A 22,715-nucleotide genomic window follows, 5' to 3' on the forward strand; every position below is an offset into this window, starting at 1 on the left:
CTGTACAATGACGTTTCATTCAGGCACCCTGTAGATAAGAAGTGTTTTCCCATCCCCCGACAGATATTTGCTACTGTTAATCCCATCCCCCTCCCCCCCATAGTTTCCCAGTACCATCCGTCATTTTCTCATAGTATTGCATTGGATGTTCAAGGTCCATTATATGAGTGAGAACATGTGATATTCGGATTTTTGTTTTTGTGAGAGGTCACTCAGTATTATAGACTCTAGTTCCATCCAGGTTGCAGCGAAATTCATGATTTTGTTCTTTTTTATGGCTGCGTAGTATTCCATCGTGTATATGTACCACATTTTTTTAATCAAAACCCCTCTTCTTTCTGACTCAGCTTCTGGCAACCACCAGTTTCAGTCATTTAGTAGAATTTTAAGTTCCGGGTCTAAAACTCAGAAGTTATTAGAACTTCCTCTCATTTAAAAAATTACTAAATGAGCAGATGTGCCGTGGGGAATGCCCCTCCTTCTTTTGGTTGTCCTGCCACAGCTTAGCTCAGCCTCTCTCCCCATCTCTTCCTGAAAGAGGAATGCTTCTTTTCTTTCCCATAGGGACTTCAATTCAACCAACTCAGTCTAAGAATCTCCTCTACAACATTCTGGCAGCATCTGTTTGAAAACTTATTCTGAAAGGGTGTTTTCTTTGAGAATGTTATGCCTTACTTGGGTTAGACTTATCTTCCTACATTTAGCAAAGATCAACCATTTTGCAGCTTCCATCAGTCGATCTAAACTGGCCTTCTGGAGCTACACAGAAGAAGTCCACCTGCTCTCCAATTTTAACATCTCTTGGCTATTTGGAGAACTGGTCCTCAAACCTCTAAACCTCTTTCTTTTTGCCAGACACCCTCCGGTCTTCTTCTGCCTCAGCTCTCATCATCTTGGTCACCCTCTGAGAGGTCTGACTCCTACTGGGCTAAAACCCCTTCATAGGAAATTAGGGACATTTGTTGACTTGAAAGATGTCCAGAGGCAGACAACTTCTTGATGAATGCTTCAGGTAACCTGTGTCTCTCCACAGAATTATGCTTTAAAGTTGTCTGAAAATTTACAACAAGCATAGGGGATAAACTTTACTAAAAGTCCAACCAGTATCTCCACTTCTCAGTCCCTACTGAGGAGGAATTTATTTAACTAACCAAAGAAGGAACTATGCATGATCAGCTCTGTCTCTCTGAGGCCCTGTCTTTTGGGTTTGCCTTCCATCAAATAGGTGTTTTCAGGCTCTAAGGTATGAACATTCCCTGTATGGGAAGCCTGTGGTTTTCTAGATGTGCACCCAAATGGATGGGTAGGTAAGTCTGCCTAAATCCACTAGAAAAGTCCAAGTCATGTCCTTCAATTCAGCTTTTGCTGGCTACTGATCCCTGACTCCTGTGTCTTACTTTCAGTTAGTGCCAAACATAGGAAAAGAATCCAAGAATATTATTTTTTCACTTATAATTTCTAAAATAGAAAAGCACATTCCACAGAAAATAACACTACCAGATAATTTCTACTAACAATAAGAGGGAGAGAAGATTCTCAACTCCTTTTCTGCAAATATTTCAATTTATTCATTAATGCTCCCCATTAAATATGTTTGTTTCTAGAATTTATTTACTTTCCAGATGGTAAGTAATCAGTGGAATCATCATCTCCTCAATCTATATGTTTTTGTTAAAGTGACTGCATTAGTCATGTTTTGTTTTCATAAGATTCACATGGGACCACAGATTCATACTGAGTTTATGGTCAACTAAAATTTCCTGTATCTTCTGTCCATTCATATCATTGATAGCAATGAGCTTAGAACAAAGCCAGATTATCTCTCCAAGGCAGACTGTCTTCCAGGCTGATATTGATGAACTACTTAACACTCCTAGGTACAATTATAACTGGCCTAACTCTCATTCAGGTCATATTTCTCCACTTTTCTTAGAGGATATCATGAGTGTGTTTATTAAATGACTTCTTGAAATCACAATAAATTATGCCTATGGCATAACCTAGAATTACCCATTAAATAATCATTTTAGCAAACAAAATAAGGTGAAGTTAATGTATGTGTTTTTCTGAGTAAATCCATTTGGCTCTTGGCACTTTTGCCTTTATTCTCAGGTGCAAATAATGAATGTATTAAATTATTGCATATACCCCAAAACTATGTACGTCTATTATGTATCAATATAAAAGTTTTTTAATGCAATAAGTTTTCCATTTTTAAGACATTATGGAATTTTACAGAAATGTATCTTAAAACTCACTGAGCTATTCCTAGGTCTATCTAGTTTTTATTTATAAAATGGTATCCAAACATTTACACATACCAACTATTTTTTCATATTTCCACACCATAAAACCATCTTTGCTATTAGAAAAAAAAAAATGTGTCCATATGTTTCCTGAAAGGAGTAAATAAATCTATGTATCTAGTACAGACATGGCATATTTGCATGAGTCTGATGAGTTCTGGCAAAATAGCAGGGAAACTTTTTATTTTCCTGTCTTCTAGATATATGAATGACCTATGATCTTGTCTTTAAGTTCTCTAATCTTCTCTGTATACTTTACCCCTTACAGATCTCACCTATTCATATCTAATGAACAATTAACTTTTAATTAATCCTGAACCTATAGCTTCAGGTCTTATTTCTGTCAGGATTTCTGAACTTTCATTTCCACAGATTTAGACATAATCATGTGGATTTATGATCACTGCCATGTAGCCAAAGTGTCTGCAAGGGAGATTATAATAATATTCTACATCCATCCAACTAAGTGAGCAGAACCCATCCTCAAAGTACATAGAACAGGGAACCATCTATGTGGTTAGTCTAAAGCAACACCACAAGACTTTACCTTCCCAAGGTAACTACAACAGATAGTCTTACTTTAGGGCAGATAAGATTTAATGAAGGTAAGTGGGAAGTAGACAAAGAAAGATATTGAGCATAGGGCTTAGTTTATGAAAAGTATTTCTGAAGGACTGTAGAGGATGCCTTAGGCAGCCAAGCGGAGACTTGGTACTTTTGGGAACTTGGGGTGAACAGGGTAAAAGAGAAGAGAACAGAAAGATGGTTAAAAAAAAAAAAAGAGAGAGCACTTTGTTCCCTTCCTAAGTTTTTCCAAGGCAGGTGTCTCAGGAACATCTTTCCTCACCTACCAGGTGGTCAGGATGGACAGAAGAACCAATATAGAGACCAGGAACTTTCCTAACACTTCACTGAATTGTTTGGTATAAACATAATTCCATGCTATTCCTTTATTAACTGTTATGTACACAGGAGAATCAAAAAGGAAGACAGGTTTGGTATGGACATCTATAGTATCATAGCAAAACAGCTTATTTATATGCAGCAGTTTCTGGGAGCTCCCTTTTGGTCTTGTGGGAAAAGTACGTGGCTGAAATTCAGGAGAATTAAGCTGCCAGCCCAGTTCTGACACTACTTTCTAAGACTTCTGGAGGGCAAGATATGTAATCTCTTTGGCCTCAGTTTCCTCAACTGTAAAATGAGATTTGATCAGATGATTGTTAAATCCCTTCTAGTACTAAAATTCTATAACTCCAGACGCTGCATCAGAAGCCCTCATCTTCCACCAAATAGTTCCATGACTTTAGGCGAGCTTCTTAATACTGTGTGCCTTCATTTAACCTTAGGAGTTTTCAGATATTATTATGGATTTAGCTCCGGTGCTCACCCTGGGGGGTAAAACACCATCACCAACCTGTTGACAGTGCTGCGTGCATTGCATTTACTGAATTGCCTAATTCCACCTGCTGCATTTTAGGGTCAGAAAAGTGAGAAGCACTTTGCTATCTCCAGGAGAAAATTACTATGATGAATATATTCTTGTAACAGTTTGGTGGAACTGTTTTTTCTCACTCAAATCATTTTCTGAGGAAGATGAATACCATCTAAGGGTATCAGAGTTGAATACAATAATTTCCAGACAAGCTTTTACTTGGTGCTTCTTGGCATCTGCCCATATGGTATTTTGGAGAATCATTACATCTGAGACAACAATAGGGACAATAAGAGGGTAAATGTGATTGATCTACTTAAAAGTGAAGATTACTGCTACCCTTTCATTTTGCTGTCTACATCAATTGCACCAGAATGTGAAATGATGTCAACGAGAATTCCTGACAGCTATAATTGTGGACATTCACTTATATCCTAAATGACTGATGATCTATACTGTCTTTTAGTTTATATTGGAATAAAAGTGATTTTTCAATGAAAGTGAATCTTGCTTTTTTATTTAAAGAAATTGTTTCTTCTAGTAAGAAAACAAAAATTTACAAAGCATAAATTATTGTGATTGTTTTGGTAGCAATAACTTAGGTTTCTCTGTTTGGAGTAAATGTATTTGGTTCTGTGAACCAAGGAAATTGTGCAGAATTAAATAAAACAAATAACAGGAGGTTGGATTTAGTAATTTTTGCAAACTTAGTGAAGAAAATATGGTGCATTTAATGCTATTCTTTCAAACAATGCTATTCTTTTGAATCGACCAATTGTTCTCAGTATGGGTGATTTTGGCATAATAATAAGATAGACGCTATTGGGATCTAGTGCTAAGGACACTGTTAAACATCCTGCAATGCACAGGACAGCCATACAGCATAGAATTCTCTGGCCAAAATATCCATAGTACTGTGGATGAGAAACTCTGATTTAGACCAATCAGAGTAACCAAAGACCATCTGATGTAAGACTACCATCTGGCAAGATGTCCATGTTTGGCAGCTTTCCTCAGGTTTTGAGAGACTCAAGGCCGTGCCACAAAAAAGACAGCTTGCTTAATGGTCTTTGCTGCCTGGTGGTTGTATAATTGCACTGGACATTGACAGAGATTTAACCTATGGAAAAGGACCTATCAAGAAGCTGTAAGAACCACACTGACTTCAAGGAAAGATAAATTTTTTTCCATGAAATAGCTGCATCAAACAGAGAGGTTTTTTGTTTAGAATAATGTTTACTCTGCTTCTTCCCTTAGCTCCTTGGGAGAGAAACATTGGGAGCAGGCAACAAGGCAAAGCAAAAAGTCAAGAGCTAATTATAGACCAGTAGCTATGAATAGAGAGTGAGCAACTTATGCCAAAAAACCACAATGATGTTGTGATTTCAATCACACTTTCGAACTCCTAACATATTTGCATTTTGTGAGTGTGTGTAATTTCTGATATATGCTTTAATTTATCAGTAAATGCATAGGTTTTAAAGTAGTTTAAGCGTTTCTCTAACAACTTTAATATTTATATTTCAGCTGGATTTGATGTTTTAGTAACCACAAGATACAATCTAATGTATGTACGAAGGTTTTCTAATGAGAAGTGTAAAACAATAAAGATCACAGTGGTATGATAATGAGGGAAAAGTAAAATTTGAAGTGACATGAAATACAAAAAGACAATGGAGAAGGCATCTAGAAAGGGGAGAAATAGAAGTGGTTGGGTGACATAATGGCATTTCATTCCTTTTTAAAAAAATTTTTTTTATTTTAAAGATGTGGGGTACAATTCAGGGTTAGGTATACAAATGTTCCTTATGCAGGTACCCTTGTTGATGAGGTGTGTCCCCCTCTCCCTGTAGTTTCCATCAACTGCTGATCCCATTCATTGTGGCATTTAAATGGCTGTCCCAATACCACTGTGAAATGACATGGTTTCAGTACTCAATAGGAGGGTTTAGAGGAAACATCACGGGAGCGAGAAGGAGTAGATAGGAAGTAAGGGACAAGGAAATTCACATTGTACTGCCACTGGGAGATTCTATTTGGCTAGATAAGAAGGCTTCAATTCATTTTTATTTTGTGATTCTAGCTTACCTCAACACAAGAGTAATCAACAACTATGGTTAAGCAGTGCTTTTTTACCTCATTCCTTTCTTCATTGAATATTGTCTGCTTATTTCTTACTGGTTCCTTTTGTAGGTCAATGCAATCACCATGGAAGTCCTCCAAATTCAGATTCAGCTTTAAGACGTTGCCCTGCTGTACAAAGCAATGGTTAGTGAAAGCCTGGGCCAGGAAAGTTGGAGGAACAGTGCCATACACTAACTACTTGGAAGAAAATATAGACCACTTGCAATCTTTCAGCAAATGTGTTCCACAAGAGACTGATGTACTCCCAGGATGTGATTTATAAAATTATCCCTCCAAGCTCACAGTTTCCCTCCTACCTCACTCCTTTGATAAAGTTCATTGCTAGTAAAATTGGTTGTTCAAAGGCCCAGCAGGATAAAAGTAATTGTTATAATAGGATGCTCCTGCAGGAGTGTTCTCTAGAGAAAAGAATCATTCTGCATTGCAGTTTAAACCATTAGGAGAGTCCAGGGAGCAGCAATGAGGTAGAAATGATTAAAGGTCTCTAGTGGAGAAGAAAGTAGGCAATCCAGAGAATCTACACAAGCACAATGTTTGGCAGACTCTTGAAAAGAGGAAGGAAATATCACTGAGTATGGTAAAGAAAAACAACAATTGAGAACACAGCATGCTTCATGTGGGTGATGACACCTCATTCCTTCATTTCATGGGGCTCAGTTTTAGTCATGGAGGTAGTGGGTGTCTAAAACTGCTATGGAGCCAGTGTAAGGGCTGAGAAGACTTTGTGAAAGTTAAAGGAGCCACTGGTAGCCCAAATGATACAGCACACCAGTTTAGGATGATAATACTGCAACAGACACTCTATTCCACCTGGACACAGTCATTAGGTAGGTCTTTAAAAACAGGCATGCTCATCAAAGTACATGTGTGATAGTGACTTGGAGGATTCAGGGAGACAAGTTGCTGGGAAGACACAGCTTTTAGTCTCAACTCTAAACCTAAACTGGTTTGTATCACTGGATGAGTCACTTTGCTTTGATACCCACTTGATATCTAATTCCAAAATGACAGCTGTTGTGGAAAGAACACGAGTTTGAATTAGATCTCAGTTCAACTTCCAGATCCACCACTACTGACTGTTGGGCCCCAGGTAAAACACTTTTACTCTCTTTGGATGAGTCCCTTCACCTTTAAAACAAAGAAAACAACATTTGTCTTATTTCCTTCTCAAGGTTATTTGGAAGTCACTGGAGATAATGTATAAGAAAGTCCTTTGTAAATTTCAAATTTCAAATTGCTATATATTAGAAAGAATTTCTAGTATATAAATTCTAGAGAGGAATCACTAATTCAGGCTTGACAGAGGTTGCTGGGTCCACTTTGACAACTCCTAAGAGGAGAGTGATAGGCCCAACCTTAATAACATAAAAACTAGACATTTATGCTTTTCATACAAACATCTGTGAAGTGTCAGCATTGATAAGCTTTTATTACAGCTGTAACTCATAAAGATAATACTGTTGCCTATTTCTTCTGCCAGAGAGGTCTGTCCTCATTTCTATATTCACTCAAATCAAGCTACTGAATGATTCTTCTTCTCTGTACCAATCCTTTGAGCATTTACTCAAAATGCCAAAACTCTTTCTGGAGAAGCTGCTTCAAAAAGCAAAGCATAGCATTAAATGTTGCATGGGACGCAACATTTAACTGGGCAGAGCAAAGGAGTTTCCTTCAGTAGATTGAAGTGGGGTAGTTGGGATGACAAAAATAGTTATATGTGATAATTATGGTAGTGCTGTGGTCAGAATGGTTATGTTCTTCCTAAATATATATGTTTAAGTCCACAGCCCCAAGGAGATGGTATTAGGCGGTGGGGCCTTTGGGAAGTGATTAAGTCATGTGGAGGAAGCCCTCATGAGTGGGATTAGTGTCCTAATAAAAAAGAGGCCTGAAGCAGATCTCACTCATCCACCATATAAGGTTAGGGTGAGATGATAGCTGTCTATGAGGAGGTCCTCGTCAGACGCTGAATCTAATCTGCCAGAACCTTGATTTTTGACTTCCCAGTATTCAGAACTGTGAGAAACAAATTTCTGCAGTTCATAAATCACCTAGTTGATGGTATTTTGTATAGAAACCTGCATGAACTAAGACAGGTAGGAAAGAACACAAGTGCTGTGGGAACTCAGAGAGGGAGTGTAACAGCTAAGGAAGGATTTATGGAGACGGCACTACTTGAGTTTGGCTCTGGAAGATGGTAAGATTTCAGTAAACAAAGACAGAGGTCATGGATTTGAAATGAAGGTTTAGAAGTAGGAAATCCCAGGAGAACAGAGAGGGACCCAAGGTAACTGTTCTAGCATAGTGATTTGGAAAGGTGACCAGCCAGCCTTGGGATATTGGAGGGCTTTGAGTGGGAATTTGACTTGGTAAGCAATGAAGAGTTTGTACTGACAATTTTTTAAAGACAGGGTCTCACTCTATTGTGTAGGCTGGAGTGCAGTGCTGTGATCCCAGTTCACCACACCACGGCCTCAACCCCAACTTCCTGGGCTTAGGTGATCCTTCTGCCTCAGCCTCCCGAGTAGCCAGGATTGCAGGCACATGCCAACACTCCTAGCTAATTTATTTTTTTTATATTTTGTAGAGACAAGGTCTTGCTATATTGCTGAGCTTAAGAGAGTTTCCTGCCTCGACCTCTCAAAATACTGGAATTACAGGTGTGAGCTACCATACCCCACCTGTAGTGAAGTACCTTGAATGACACTAGCAAAACTGTATTTAAGGGTTATCTTGCTGATTGTATAATTAGGAGACTCCTGACTAGTGCAAAAGAGATTCCAAGTGATATGTTGACCATGAGGAAGAGAGGGTACAATCCTGACTAGAGGGAATTTGGAAGGAATGGGAAACAAGGAAGTGGGGAAAGGCTGGAAAACAGCTCTTTCAGGAAGAATAGCCATATCGGCAAAAAGCTGAAGAAGGATATAACTTGGAGAGAGTAGATTTTACTAAGCTGAATCTCACTTGAAGATGTGCAACATAAACGGGATAGGTGATAGAGAGCAAAGAATCAGAGAAAGCAGAGATTTCAGCCTGTGTATTGGAAGTCAGGAGAAGCAGCAGACTCTTGGGGGTGGGAGGAGGTGAGGAAGAAATGATAAGTGTTGAAAAAGATAATATAAGACATATTGTTCACTACTGGGCATGTTGGCTCATGCCTATAATCCCAGCACTTTGGGAGGCTGAGGCAGGAGTATCGCTTCAGGCCAGGAGTTTAAGACCAGCCTAGAAAACATTGCAAGACCAGTCTTACAAAAATAAAAATATTAGCCAGGCATGGTGGCATGGGCCTGTAGTCCAAGCTATGTCATCATACCACTGCACTCCCACCTAGGTGACAGAATGAGACCTCAGCTCAAAAAAAAAAAAAAGATATATGGCTCATTCATATATTACTGGTGGCATTATAATTGTAAACCATAATTGTAAACCATTTATGGGAAGCAATTTAATATATGTATTTCATACATTAAAACTTTTATTTTTCTTAAATCTGCTTTGGAGATCTCATGTGTAAGTAATAATATGAAAGAAAGAAAAAGCTACGCACAAACATGTTCATTGCAGCATTATTTAAAATGCTAAAAAAGTTGAAAAATTTAGATTCTTAACCAAAGGAAAAAGATTGGTTCAGTGCCCACTGAATTAAAAGCCTACAAACTATTTGATTGGGATGGGAACACAAATTTATGACATGGAAATTCTGATCCCCCAAAAACTAGAAATAAACATAATTCTGCTCTGAACTACAAGACCACCAGTAGACCTCAATAACAATAACAATCACAAAATCATCAAGGGCATCTTCATTCAATCCTCAGGGCTACCCTGTGATCCATTCCACAGATCAGGAAACAGAGACTCAGGGAGATTAAATCATTTACTCAAGGTCACGAATCCAATAATTTGGGGAGTTGGCATCTCAAGCCAGCTGTGTTTTGTTCTAGAGCTTGTGTTCTTAATGACCTTGGTATTCTCCTCAGCCTCAATAACCAGTTCTTTCAGCCGCTGGTAAAAATAGCATTAATCGAACCAGTTTCTGGTATGACATAAACAAAGTAACATATATAACTGTTTTTTTGCCTAGGCAAAAACGTTTTCTCTATATTTTTTACCAACAACTTTTTATTTATTCCATGAAAGGTGATCGTGATGAGTTTACTATTTCTATGAGGCAAAACGTTCTGGATATAATACCTCAATATTGGTTTTATTTTCTCTGGTGTCACAATTTGAGGAAAAAAACCTGACATCTATGATTTATGAACAAAACCATATGCTACTTAATACAGACTTTACTCGGGTTTTAATGGCACACATTTATTTTTTAGGATATGATCCATGAAAATGTAAACGAGACACCTTAATTGTGTTTAGCCCTCATTCCCTGCAATATTTTTCTCTGCAGTGATGGGAAAGAAACAGAATTAATTATCAGAAACATTCAGATAATTATGTTAGAAAGCTGTGAAACAAATGTGCACATTATGTCCCTTGAGAATTTCTATTAGAACATCTTTGCACCAAGAAGACATTTGATCAACACATTTTTATTTATATCACTTGAAAATATTATGTATATTCTGGGAAGAAGAAATTACCTTCAGTTTTTCTTCAAGTTCTGTGAGAGACCCACATAATTCAGTAATAGATTCAAGAACCTCTTTGTGTTTTGCCACGATTTTCTCAACATATTTCTGCCCTTCTTCCAAACCTGGGGAGGAGAAAGGATAAAACAGTTTTTAAAGGTTAACTCCTTAGCAGGAAAAAAGAGAGTTCAAGCATTAGCTCATTTCCCAAGTTTCTGATGTAAGGGCTAGTAGATAGTAAGTTCTTATTAAAAATTTGTTAAACAGATAAATGAACAAAGGCATGTTTTGAACAATCAGGCATTCTAAAAAATTAGCTATATTTGCCATACCATGTGACTTTGATGTAACCTAAATAATGTTGCTATATTAATTTCCTTAAAGTTCAATTTTAATCAATTTCTCCTGTTCAGAACATTCAATGGTCTTTATTGCTTGGAAGTACAAATTCTTCTGGATGGCGTTCAATGACCTGCATGACTGATTTCAACCTATCTCAACAAAATGCATATCACCCTGAATCCCTCACATATTTAATCTCTCACCAAAGAGAACCAGCAGGTCTTCCCTCAAAATCCCCCAAATCCCCAAAGTCACTTGGCATTCTTTTTTATTTTATTTTATTTTTTTATTTGGAGTCTCACTCCGTCGCCCAGACTGGGAGTGCAGTGGGCCGCTCCCAGCCACTGCAGCCTCGACCTGCTGGGCTCCAGCGATCCTTCCGCCTCAGCCTTCCGAGTAGCCAGAATTACAGGCGTGCACTACCACAGCCGGCTGATTTTTAAAAAAATTTTTTTTATTGTAGAGATGAGGTCTCGCCAAGTTGCCCAGGCGGGTCTCGAACCCGTGGGCTCAGGCAATCCACTCACCTCAGCCTCCCAAAGTGCGGGATTACAGGCTGAGCCACTGAGCCCGGCATCACTCAGTATTCTTTCCTACACTGCAAATTCCCCTAATCCTTACTTCTGCCATCAGAATCTTACCTCCTCTTCAAGGCCCACCTCAAATGCTAACATTTTTGTGGAAAATGTTCTTAATCTTTCCCAACTGGATTTTATCTCTTCCTATTGAAATAATAATAAAAAATTGCTACCATGTGGCACATGATTATTATTTGCCTACAGCTAAGCACTTTATAACCATTGTCAAATATAATCCCTGGGTCTGGTCTATCACTATCCACGTGTTACAAATGAGGATCCTGATGCCCAAAAGAATATCTTCAAGTGACCCAGACAATAACTGGGGGAACCGGGATTTGAACCCAGGGCTATCTTATTCCACAGCCTAAGCCAAGTTGTATAGCATATTGTTATGGGTTAAACCCTGTTCCCTTACACTCTCAAGTTCATATGTTGAAATTCCAATACTCATTACTGCAGCACATAACTGTATTTGGAAATAAGATCTTAAGAGAGGTGATTAAGTTAAAATAAGGTCATTAGGATCTTGCTTTAATCCAATGTGACTAGTGCTCCAATCCAATGTGACTAGTGCCCTTACAAGAAGAGGGAGAGACACTGGAGGTATGCATGTGCAGAGGCGCAACCATGTAAAGAGGCAGCAAGAAGGTGGCTATCTGAAAGCCAAGGAAAGAGGCCTCAGAGGAAACCTACCCTGCTGATGCCTTGATCGTGGACTTTCAGCCTCTGGAATTGTGAGAAAATAAATTTCTGTTGTTTAAGTCATCCAGTCTGTGGTATTTTGTTGTGGCAGCCCTAGCAAACTAACACACACATTTTATACCTTGCTCACTACATTTACCATGTTATGACTTCAATGCCTAGACTGCAGTTTCCTGAATACAGAAACTAAATCTTATTTGTCTTTATATTAACCACAGCATTTAATGTGTAATGGGTATGCAAAACTTTTTTGAGACAAATGTATCTGTACAAAAATTCTGGGTTTAATAATGCTTGAGTGGCTTGCAAGAGTGACATAATCACCCTAAAGTGCCTTACTTGATGCAAACTTTAAAAATATACAACTTCTATACTGAACAGATGGAGACTTATCCCATTCATTTATTCATTCATATTATTCATTCAGTGAGTATTCATCAAATATTTGTTAGACAGTTAGTATGTGCCATGAGGCAGTATACTAACAGGAAAAACCTCTCTTTTAAGATCTTATTTCCAAATAGTTACCTTCCACGGTAATGAATGTTTATCCTACAGTGTGAAAAGTACAATAATAGAGAGAAACATGATACAATGCTATGGGAGTCGAGTGCCTCCAACATATTTAGTGCACTTATACAATAGCTACAGCAAGAAGGAGATGTCACATTAGTTTTTGTTGATTGTTTAATCTATATTTTATTCTTTTTTATGTTTTTACCCTTTTCTTTTGGAAAATCATGAAAAATTCATTCTCCATAATTTAATACTAGGTAGGGCAGCACAGTTTTCCATGGATATTGCTCATAAGAGAAAATATCTATCTGGCATTGGTCATGGACAGCCTAATAGGGCATTTTGTACCATTTGTGAATTCTTTCTGGGCTGCATTTGCAAGAGCCACTGGGAATGACTCTTGATCTCAAAGGAATGATAATAGGGAATTCATGGAACTTATTCCTCAGAGCCCTCAAGGACTGTCATCACCCAGGGACTGCTATGAGGGCCTCTTTAAGGCAGAAGCACTTCTCCACCTGACCACGAATGTATTATCTTTCCCAGTCATGGAGGAGACAAAAGCAGAATCTGTGAAATGATCCTTTAAGTTCGCCCTTTTATTCCACAAGTGAAAGGGAAAGGTAAAGAAAATTCTCCAGCTCTTTCTCAAATCCATGAACCAAAGCCCTTGTAAGAATGAGAGGGCTAGAGACCTCAGACTTAGCTTTGTGTCTAGAGTTTTGTGCGTTTTCAAGGAATGACTCTAGTGGAAGTGTGTGTGTGTGTGTGTGTGTGTGTGTGTGTGTGTGTGTGTGTGTGTGTGTGTGAATAAACTGAGTATGTTCTGGTTGTATTGCCCTGGAGATGAACAACAGGAATGGAGGAAAAAAGAGAATACAGAAGGAAGGTTTAGGCAAAGTAGTTAAAAGTCAGCAGGCTTCCTCTCCCGCTGTCAGAAGTGCCTTCCTCTATTCCCTGCTGTTTACTTTCGCAGCATGTGGGTTCTTATTTTGAGCCTGGTCCCTGAATAGGTTGGTGTACTGAGGACCCCTAGGACTTGCTGGCATTCTTGCTTTCTGCTGGATTAGACTCAGTATAGATTTGTTCCATGGCAAATCACTGGATATCTTAAAAGAGATCTCACCATATAAACACTGAGCAAGGTCAGTGGCCTCCTGAATTCTTTCTTCTTGCTGAGGCACTGAGGGCACGAGGAACTTATTGAACTGCTGGTGAAGAATGTTCACAGCTTCCTTTGTCTTGCACTCCGTGGAATATTTTCCAACTCTTACAATGGTGGCACTTGCATCTTCATACCAAAAGTGACACTAAATTTAAATAGGATAAAGCACAGATTAAAGAGACACCTTCCTCCTAAAGTTCTTAATTTTGGCCAGTGAAATATCAAATTTCTTTCTTTGTTTGTTTTTTCTTTTTTGAGAAAGCAGGATTTATTGAGAGGACAGAAAAGCTGCCACAGTGGGAGGGGACCTGAAGGAGTTGCCCTCAAATTTCAGTATCCTCAAACGTTATGTTTACATTGGTTTGAACTTTCTAAGTCATAGTAAGGAAAATATCAAAAGATGGCCATATGCTTTTGCGCTTAGATATTAGAGACAGAAATAAAAAACATAAGTAGGAAAGTACATACAGATAAAATCATAAGAAGGTAAAAATATGGAAATACATTTGATTCTCCTGTCTTCTTAGGTTTGTCTAAAATATAACAATAACTAAGAAGAATGTTACAGATAGCATAAAAAGCATTTGGCACTAAAAAGAATCCAAATATGAGCTAAATGGCAAGAAAAAAGCCAAAACACTCAAAATTCAGCCTAATGGATTGATATCATTAAAAATGCATGGGCAAAGAATAGCATAATTAATACACTAATAAATAACTTATCTTTTAAGAAAAAGATTTAGTTTATAAATGGAGGAAATATTATCCAAAAAATAGCATTTCACCTTTTTAAATAGAAGATGTATTTTCAAAGAGTCAAGAATTAAGTCAGTTTCTCACCAAAAATAAATAACTGTGATGGAAGGAATGTCTGACCCAGGCCAGAAACACTTATACTAGGTGAGAAATAGAAGCACACGACTCTATGGGAGCTGGCTTTAAATAAGTGCCACAAAGCTACAGCAAACTTATACATCAGATGTAGGAGAATTATTATCTTGATTCTCCTTAATCTGGTGTTAAATCTACAAATTCAACTATGGTAAAGGAAGACACTTTGTATCTCAGAATAACAGGCCAAAAGGGACACTCAAGAACTTCAAGTGCAGAGTTTCTTCACTATGAAGTGTGCAAATAATAACTTGTCAAATCTCATATATTTTATGTATACTCTACCACTTATCCTTTTGACAATAACAAAAAAAAATTTCTTGTGACTGAAAAACCACAGTATCATTTTTTAAAATAAATATTTTCAAATTATGTGAAATAAATAAGTCTTTCTTAGTAATTTAAACATATATCCAGTAGTGAACATAATTTCATGGTGACTAAACATCTTAAGTCGATGAGATTACGGAAAGATGGGAATTCTCATACTTGCCAGTAAGAGTAAATTAAATTAGTAAAACCTTTCTGAAGAGCAATTGGACACTACAATTAAAAACCCTATAACACTCATCCCCTTTGGTCTAGCTATTCTATTTTAGGAAATTATCCTAAAGAGAAAACATCATGAAAAGGAGCATAATACAATAATTTAATGACAATAATAGCTAATGTAGCATTGTTTTAAAGTAGCAAAATAATGTTTTTAAGCAATATTACTTGGCTCAGTGTGATAACTCTGTAATCTCAGCACTTTGGGAGGATGCAGTGGGAGGATCACCTGAGGTCAGGAGTTTGAGATCAGCCTGGGCAACATAAGGAGACCTCATATCTACACAAACAAACAAACTAGCTGGGCATGGAGGTGTGTGCCTGTAGTCTTAGCTACTAGGGAGGTTGAGGTGAAAGGATCGCCTGAGCCTGGGAGGTCATGGCTGCAGTGAGCTATGATCATGCCATTGCACTCCAGTCTGGGAAACAAAGTAAGACTCTGACTCGAAAAACAAACAAACACACACAAAAGACAAAAATCATTGCAACATGGATACCATTACAAGAAGATGATACCTCTTCTATCACCTCCTGGAGTTGCTCAGTCAGATCCAAATTCTTCTTATACTCTGTCACCACTTTGTCAAAGTCATCCACTTGTTTTTGCAACTCTTCTATGGCTTCCAAGAGGACATTAACTTTATTACTTGGATAATTTAAGAAAGAATCAGAAGTTTTATTATCAACTTTTTCCATTTTCCTTTTCAAAGCCTGAAGGGGGAAAGAAGTTGTAAACATGGCATTTAATTTTTTACATATGACACCGGTGATTACACAGTAAGAGAAAAACTTGGAAAAATGTGTGTAGCATTTTGCACTCTGATACGTTAAAATCATAATTATTACAAGTGTGTTTTGGAAAGAATTTTTTCCAGATATTTTATTGATTGCATTCTGCAAATAAATAGAAATTTTACTATCCGCCAGGGTTGTTGAGAATAAGAATATGATTTTTTTTAAAAGACAAAGATCATAAAATCAATACTTGTCTTCAATAAGCTCAGTGTCTCCTGGGAAAACATTCAAATGATCTAGTCAGTACATGATAATCTAGATAGAAATAAGAGGTTGTGAGAGAAGGGGAGGAAACTACTGATATAGCTGGTGTAAGGAAAAGAAGAGAGATGTCAAAAGGAGTGTGTGGGGGCATACATACAGCTGTGTGCATGCATTGGGGAAAAGAAGGGAAGCAGACAGGCTGGGTTAGTCTGGCAGAAGCCATTCTGGAACTGCCTCGAGGGTTACATTTATGATATATTTCACATGAAGAACTCAATTGCTATAAAAATGAAAACTACTTTTTCAGTTCCAATGCTATAAAAAACCAGAGTTAGTCATCTAGAATTGAAGTCCAAAATGATTTTGCACCAATTGTTGTACTATATGCGCATGCATGCATTCATACACACGTTCACACACCATACTTTCTTGTTACCTGCATTTTTTCAGCATACATATCAACTTGTTGTATTTGATACCTAAGAGCCTTCAGATTCCGAGTTTTTTCATTTCTCTTGGTGTAATTAAACTTCAAATTGTTGAATTTCTTTTTGATATCTTTGAACGACTCTTTAAGCTGCAGTTTAATAAAAAGAAACAGATTATTTCCTTAAAAATCTTCTTTGCAAAAGATTAAAAAATTATCGTTTACAATAAATCAAAGTACCCAAATACTTCAAAATATTAATAATCCTTTAAATGTATTCAGAGTGACTTTGAATAGAAAACAACTCTGCCAAGTGGACATAGAATGTGAATTTAAATATATCTCCCATACAAAAGTAACTATGAATTGGTTTTTAATACTTGATTTATAATTTTTAATTCAGATTATAGTTACAGAACATCCCTTTGGCCCCCCAAGCAAGAAAGTTTCTCACATGTCACACACAGACTTTCAACAACTCTAATTTTCTTATTTGTCTTTATTTGATACAATTTTCTCCCTTCATTCTGTTCTCCATATGCTAGTATTTGTCCCAGATCTTTCCACTTCTCAGTGCTCTCTTACAGCCATCATACATAAATGTATTAAGTTTCAGGGAGCTATTTTTTAGATCACGTAGAACATTGGTGAAGTGGGAGAAAAGACCCCTTATGAGATTTAGTAGGAAAATAACTTTATTTGTCCAGGTAAAAAGTGTTTTTCGTGAACAGATTCCAAAAGAGTTTGACTTAGATATAGGCCATTAGCTTCAGAGATCCTTCAAAAACAAAAAAGTGAGAATAGTTGTCAATAATTGCAATGCTAACTTTTGTATAAGCAAAGAATGTGGCTATATATTGAGGACAGATTACAGATTATAATAGTCTTAAGGACAGTTCAACTTTACCAGTGCACCAACATTCTAAAGCAGTCCAGTTCCATTATATGCGCCACTTTTTGCTCCTTCTCTACATCGAAGAAGGATAAGCACATCTAAAGGCAATTCTCTTTGTTTTATCAACAAAGAGAGCACAGAGAAAATCTCACATCATATGGGAGCATTCAACAACAAGAGTGAACAATGTCATGGCTGATAAATTTGAGCTATGATAAGAAAAGTCAGAAAAACATTAAAATTATTTTCAATGACAGTAAAGAAACTATTTCAGAGGGAATAATGACTGTGCATGTGCTAGATATTTGACTTGTAATGCAGGAAAACATACCTGCCCTAGAAAATGCATGCTTTCTCGAAATGCTTATTTCAAATTCTGCATATTATGAAAATAAAACCTTAACCTTATCCTGAACACTTCTTAGAGACATCATCTTTATGCCCTAGCAGACTTGTGCACATGGAAATTATTATACTGATGTAATTTTTGTATCTGATACACTTAATCAGTGTTGTTTATTTTATATGACAAATGAAATTGTTGAACATTATTTTTAAGTTACAAACTAAACCAAGTACAGAGACCACATAAATCATTTTAATGGATAAATCAGTAATGTTCAGAAAGAGTAGGGAGTTATAGCTTTAAAATTTGAAAATTATTTCTCTATTAGAACTCAGGATATTTAAAAGATCATATTTGGCTGATATATTTATGAAATAACCAATAAATATTTACATTCTATGACACTCAATGTTTTAACATGCATGTGTTTGATTTCAGCAGAAAAGAATAAATAAGGTCAATTTGATGAGTCTGAGATATAAAGAGATGATATCCTTAGTTATTCACATATAATTTTGGCAGGAAATTTTTTTTCCAAAGTCATAATCTGAAACTATAAGTGTTATAAGTACCATGTCTGATTAAATCAGACATTCTTGTTTTAAAAAACATCTACTCCTTTTGTCCCCTCTCCTACCTTGGGGCGGTGAATCCCCTCCTTCTCTCTCTCTCACCAATTTACTTTCTAAATAAACTACATTTTCTAATCTAAAAAAACAAAACAAAACAAAAATCTACTCAATAGTTATGGTTTAATAAAAACAAATTTCTTTTTGGGATGATGAAAAAGTTCTGCAAATGGATAGTGGAGATGGTTACACAACAATGTGAATGCACTTAATACCACAAAACTAGCTGGTTAAGCTGGTAAATTTTATGTTATGTGGATTTCACCACAATGCAAAAGAAAATAAGGGTGGGGGGAGAAGGGCCTGTCACTGACATTTACCCACTGGAAAATAAAAGTGTATGTTCTTATTTTTCTCTACTGAAACATGACATACTTGTATATGGTAAAACCTCAGTCTAGAGAAAGCAAGAGGGGCTCTGTCATTAACCTAATAACCACTGGGTCACAACGGCTTGTTTAAGTGTGAAAGTGTTATGTGTATTTGAAAACTATATTATAAAGAAATCCTGAGATTTAACACTTTAATTCTAAACCATGAGATTTTAAGTCTACATTGGATTGAGAAATTTAAGACTGACAAATGATGAGTGTGATTTTATTTCTGTTTGCTTCAGAATGTGAACACTTCCACTGAAGATGATTTATAAGGCCAAAGAATGTTCATGACGCTATGGGTATGTGAAATGGGATCAGCTTCTTTCTGACACATGAGCTCCCCTGACGCAGTTGCTGGCACTTTTCTCTTTTGGTTTCAATGGAAATCCATTTTAACCCTAAATTCCTGTACCTTTTCCACTCAAATTCAGGACTATTACAGATACAAGTGGACAGCCATAGGCATGACCTAGCAATGGAAGAATCTACCATACTTAGTTTTCTCACCTGCACTTTCCTATATGAAACATTTAACTTCCCATCTAATCCTCACATATTTCGTAGTGACATTTTTTAAGGAATCAAGCGCCATGGTTGCTGGGTTATGGTATCATTGTCATGCAGCTGTTTCTAACTTTAGTTAGCTTGTCAACAATGGAGAATAGTGGGATGGCTGAGACAACTGCTCGACTTGAGAACATAGAAGAAAACACCTTATGTTGGGACAAGAAAAAAATGTTATCTTACTACAAATCTTTAAATGTTGTTATAATTCATATTAATAAAGTTTCTGAAAGTCTCAAGAACATTAGGAAAAAGATATTTTTTCTAATGAATAATTTGATTTTCCTTTCTTTCCACTTGCTCAGATCTTCCATGTTTACCATAGAATTATCAGACTAAATTAACATAGCTGTCATTAGAAAAAAATGAGTAAGATTTTAGAAACGGAGATATTTGAAACTAGCAGAATAAGCATCTTCGCCAAATGTTCCAATAAGCCGTAAGCCCCCAGTCAGGGTTAGGAATAAACAAGGCTTCTTTGGGATACAGCAGAAGGGAAAGGGCTGATGACAAGTGAGGTTGGCTTGCTATTCTTAGTCTTGACTAAGCTGGTTGAGGCAGGTTTGGCCCAAGAATGTATTACTGGTAAGCTTGTTGTTGGCAAGACCAATTTGTGTGAGGGACATGGGACATTTTAAAACAGATAAAATGCATTTAAAAAGAAAGCCTTTCATTAGAACCTTGGCACATGTTTGACTAGAAGCAAAAAGTATGAAATGAGTGGTCAGTATTCATAATGTTTACTTCACAACGTCTTTTCTTGCCTGCCATTTTGTCCATTCCAGAAAAAAGCTTTCTGATGTCCATTTTCAGTAACAAAAGGCTGTAAAGTTATTGCCTCCTAGGAATGCTGTGTTTCAAGTCAAGAGACCAAAGATTCCGAATGTAACTCAAATAATTTGCTGCAACTACTAACAGTAGAATATTCAGCGTTAGTACTCGAGAGATTTCAGGATAAGCCTTTCTTGGCCTCTTCCCATTCGGCAACCACAACGCTGTCGTCCTGTGCTGGGTGTCAGTCTCGTAGAGACTTGGAAGGAGAAGACAGTTGCTCCACCTTAAATTGTAGGTAGCAACAGATCCCAGAAATAAATATTGTATCCATTCTGCGTGCTTCACATCTTCATAATATATTTGTTAAGTTTTACTTGTTATAGTTTCTAGACATGGTAACTATAAGTTTAAAATTTAGATCTCTATATTCTCCTGCAAGATCCCACAGAGCAATTTTGCTAATGTTAAACAAGAAGATTTTAAGGTTTTAACCCTGTGGGATGGACATGTTCAGAACAAATTTCTTTCTTTTTTTTTTTTTTTTTTTTTTGAGTTGGAGTCTCACTCTGTCACGCAGACTGGAGTGCAGTGGCCACTTCCGGCCACTGCAGCCTCGGCCTCCTGGGCTCCAGCGATCCTTCCGCCTCAGCCTTCCAAGTAACTGGAACTACAGGAGCGCACTACCACGCCCGGCTCATTTTTTTATTTTATTGTAGAGATGAGGTCTTGCCAAGTTGCCCAGGCGGGTCTCAAACCCACGGGCTCAAGCAAACCACTCACCTCAGCCTCCCAAAGGTGTGGGATTACAGGCTGAGCCACCGAGCCCGGCTCAGAACAAATTTCAGTATTTCTTATTCTCTTATTTGTATCACCCAAATGGACCCAGGATGAAGCCCAATAGACAAATAAATGTCTGTGACTATGAAGCATCATGGTTTGTTTGTTTAGTTGTTTTTTGTGTTTGTTTGTTTTGAGACAGGGTCTCATTCCATAGCCCAGGCTAGAGCACATTGGTGGGATCGTAGCTCACTGCAACCTCAACCTCCTGGACCCAAGCAATTCTCCTGCCCCAGCCTCCTGAGTAGCTGGACCTACAAGCACATGCCACCACACCCAGCTATTTTGCTTATATTATTATTATTATTGTTATTATTATCATTTGTAGACATGAGGTCTGTGTTGCCCAGGCTTGTCTTGAACTCCTGGCCTCCAGTGATCCTTCAGCCTGAGCTTCCTGAAGTGCTGAAATTATAGGTCTGAGCTACTGTACCTAGCCCACTCCACAGGCTATAATTCTCCCTAGACTCTAAGTTCCCTGAGGACATTTGCATTCCTATGGAGTGGCACACAATAGCCACATTAAAGCTGCTTGCTGAATCAAGATAACGTAGTCTTTTTTTTATTGATTAATTTGGGTTTGTATCTGGAAAATAATTATTATCTGTTCTATATCATAATACTGTTCCATCGGGTGTTTTTGCCATCTATACAAACTCTTTCTTTGCTTTCTTTCCTGTGAGTGGGTGGCTGCCCCTGGTCATTTTGTCATTGGCAAAGCCCTATACAATGTCAGGAAATTTTACTTTTATTAATTGCATATGTGTCTATAGACAATTCCTCTATTCTAATTTACTGCTACTAATCCATCTTGTATCCCTGGAATGCATATAACTGATTTATTTAAATTGACAAAAGAATTTGTGTCACTGGAACACATGACTGAAATATAAAATATATAACTAAGTCCTTTTCTGCTTTATTCCTGAGGGGCAGGATATTGCTGCTACAATGGAAAAATTTCAGGGCGAAGTAAGATAATTACCTAAAAACTTCTGAGTGGAAAACTTATTTTGAGAAAATGGATACCAATTTGATTCTGTCATCACTATTATTTTCAGGAAAGTAATTGTTTTTGACCTTTAATATGAGACTCTAGTTACAAAGTTCCATTAACATCATGTAAATATAAAGGGAACTACTTAGGTCAGGTTGCAGGAAGAAAACATGCTTGATATTAACTTGTTACATTTCTAAACCTAGATGTGTGAAGAATGATGTTCCTCTGTCATGTAATATGGCAGAGAATACGTCTACAGTGCTTTGCGTATGAATAACTTATTTGTATAGCCAGGCAAGAAAATATACAGTGATACTCAACATTCATGCATGCAAATGTATCTGTGTGAAATGTATCTGTGTGAAAAAACCCCCACAAAATCTGGCAGTCTGAAGGTTATTTTTCAAGTAGGTAGACACGGAGAAAATAAGGTTTTACAATTTCCTATGTCTTAGTATAAAATCAGAAAAAAGGATGGTTTTTACCCAACAATAATCAAGGCACAAACCCATCATTCTTTGTCTTTAAGGAATACCACATCACATTTTTATTATTTTTTTTATTTTTATTTTTTGAGCTGGAGTCTCACTCTGTCACCCAGACTGGAGTGCAGTGGCCGCTCCCAGTCACCGCAGCCTCGACCTGG

General features: G+C 37.2%; 1 protein-coding gene across 1 annotated transcript in view; it reads right to left on the bottom strand.

Moving 5' to 3' along the window:
* Window positions 1-22,715, bottom strand: part of CCDC141 (coiled-coil domain containing 141) — a 223,786-nt gene that overhangs the window by 5,531 nt on the left and 195,540 nt on the right. The window contains exons 18-22 of the mRNA XM_008055343.2: window positions 16,657-16,797; window positions 15,738-15,932; window positions 13,743-13,926; window positions 10,488-10,600; window positions 5,875-5,991 (exon numbers count right to left, since the gene is read on the bottom strand). Coding sequence (XP_008053534.1) covers window positions 5,875-5,991; window positions 10,488-10,600; window positions 13,743-13,926; window positions 15,738-15,932; window positions 16,657-16,797 — 750 coding nt within the window. The remainder of the gene's footprint in view (window positions 1-5,874; window positions 5,992-10,487; window positions 10,601-13,742; window positions 13,927-15,737; window positions 15,933-16,656; window positions 16,798-22,715) is intronic.

This window comes from Carlito syrichta, unplaced genomic scaffold, assembly GCF_000164805.1.
Source record: "Carlito syrichta isolate Samal-C Ts95f unplaced genomic scaffold, Tarsius_syrichta-2.0.1 Scaffold301826, whole genome shotgun sequence".
In the NCBI taxonomy this organism is placed as follows: domain Eukaryota; kingdom Metazoa; phylum Chordata; class Mammalia; order Primates; family Tarsiidae; genus Carlito; species Carlito syrichta.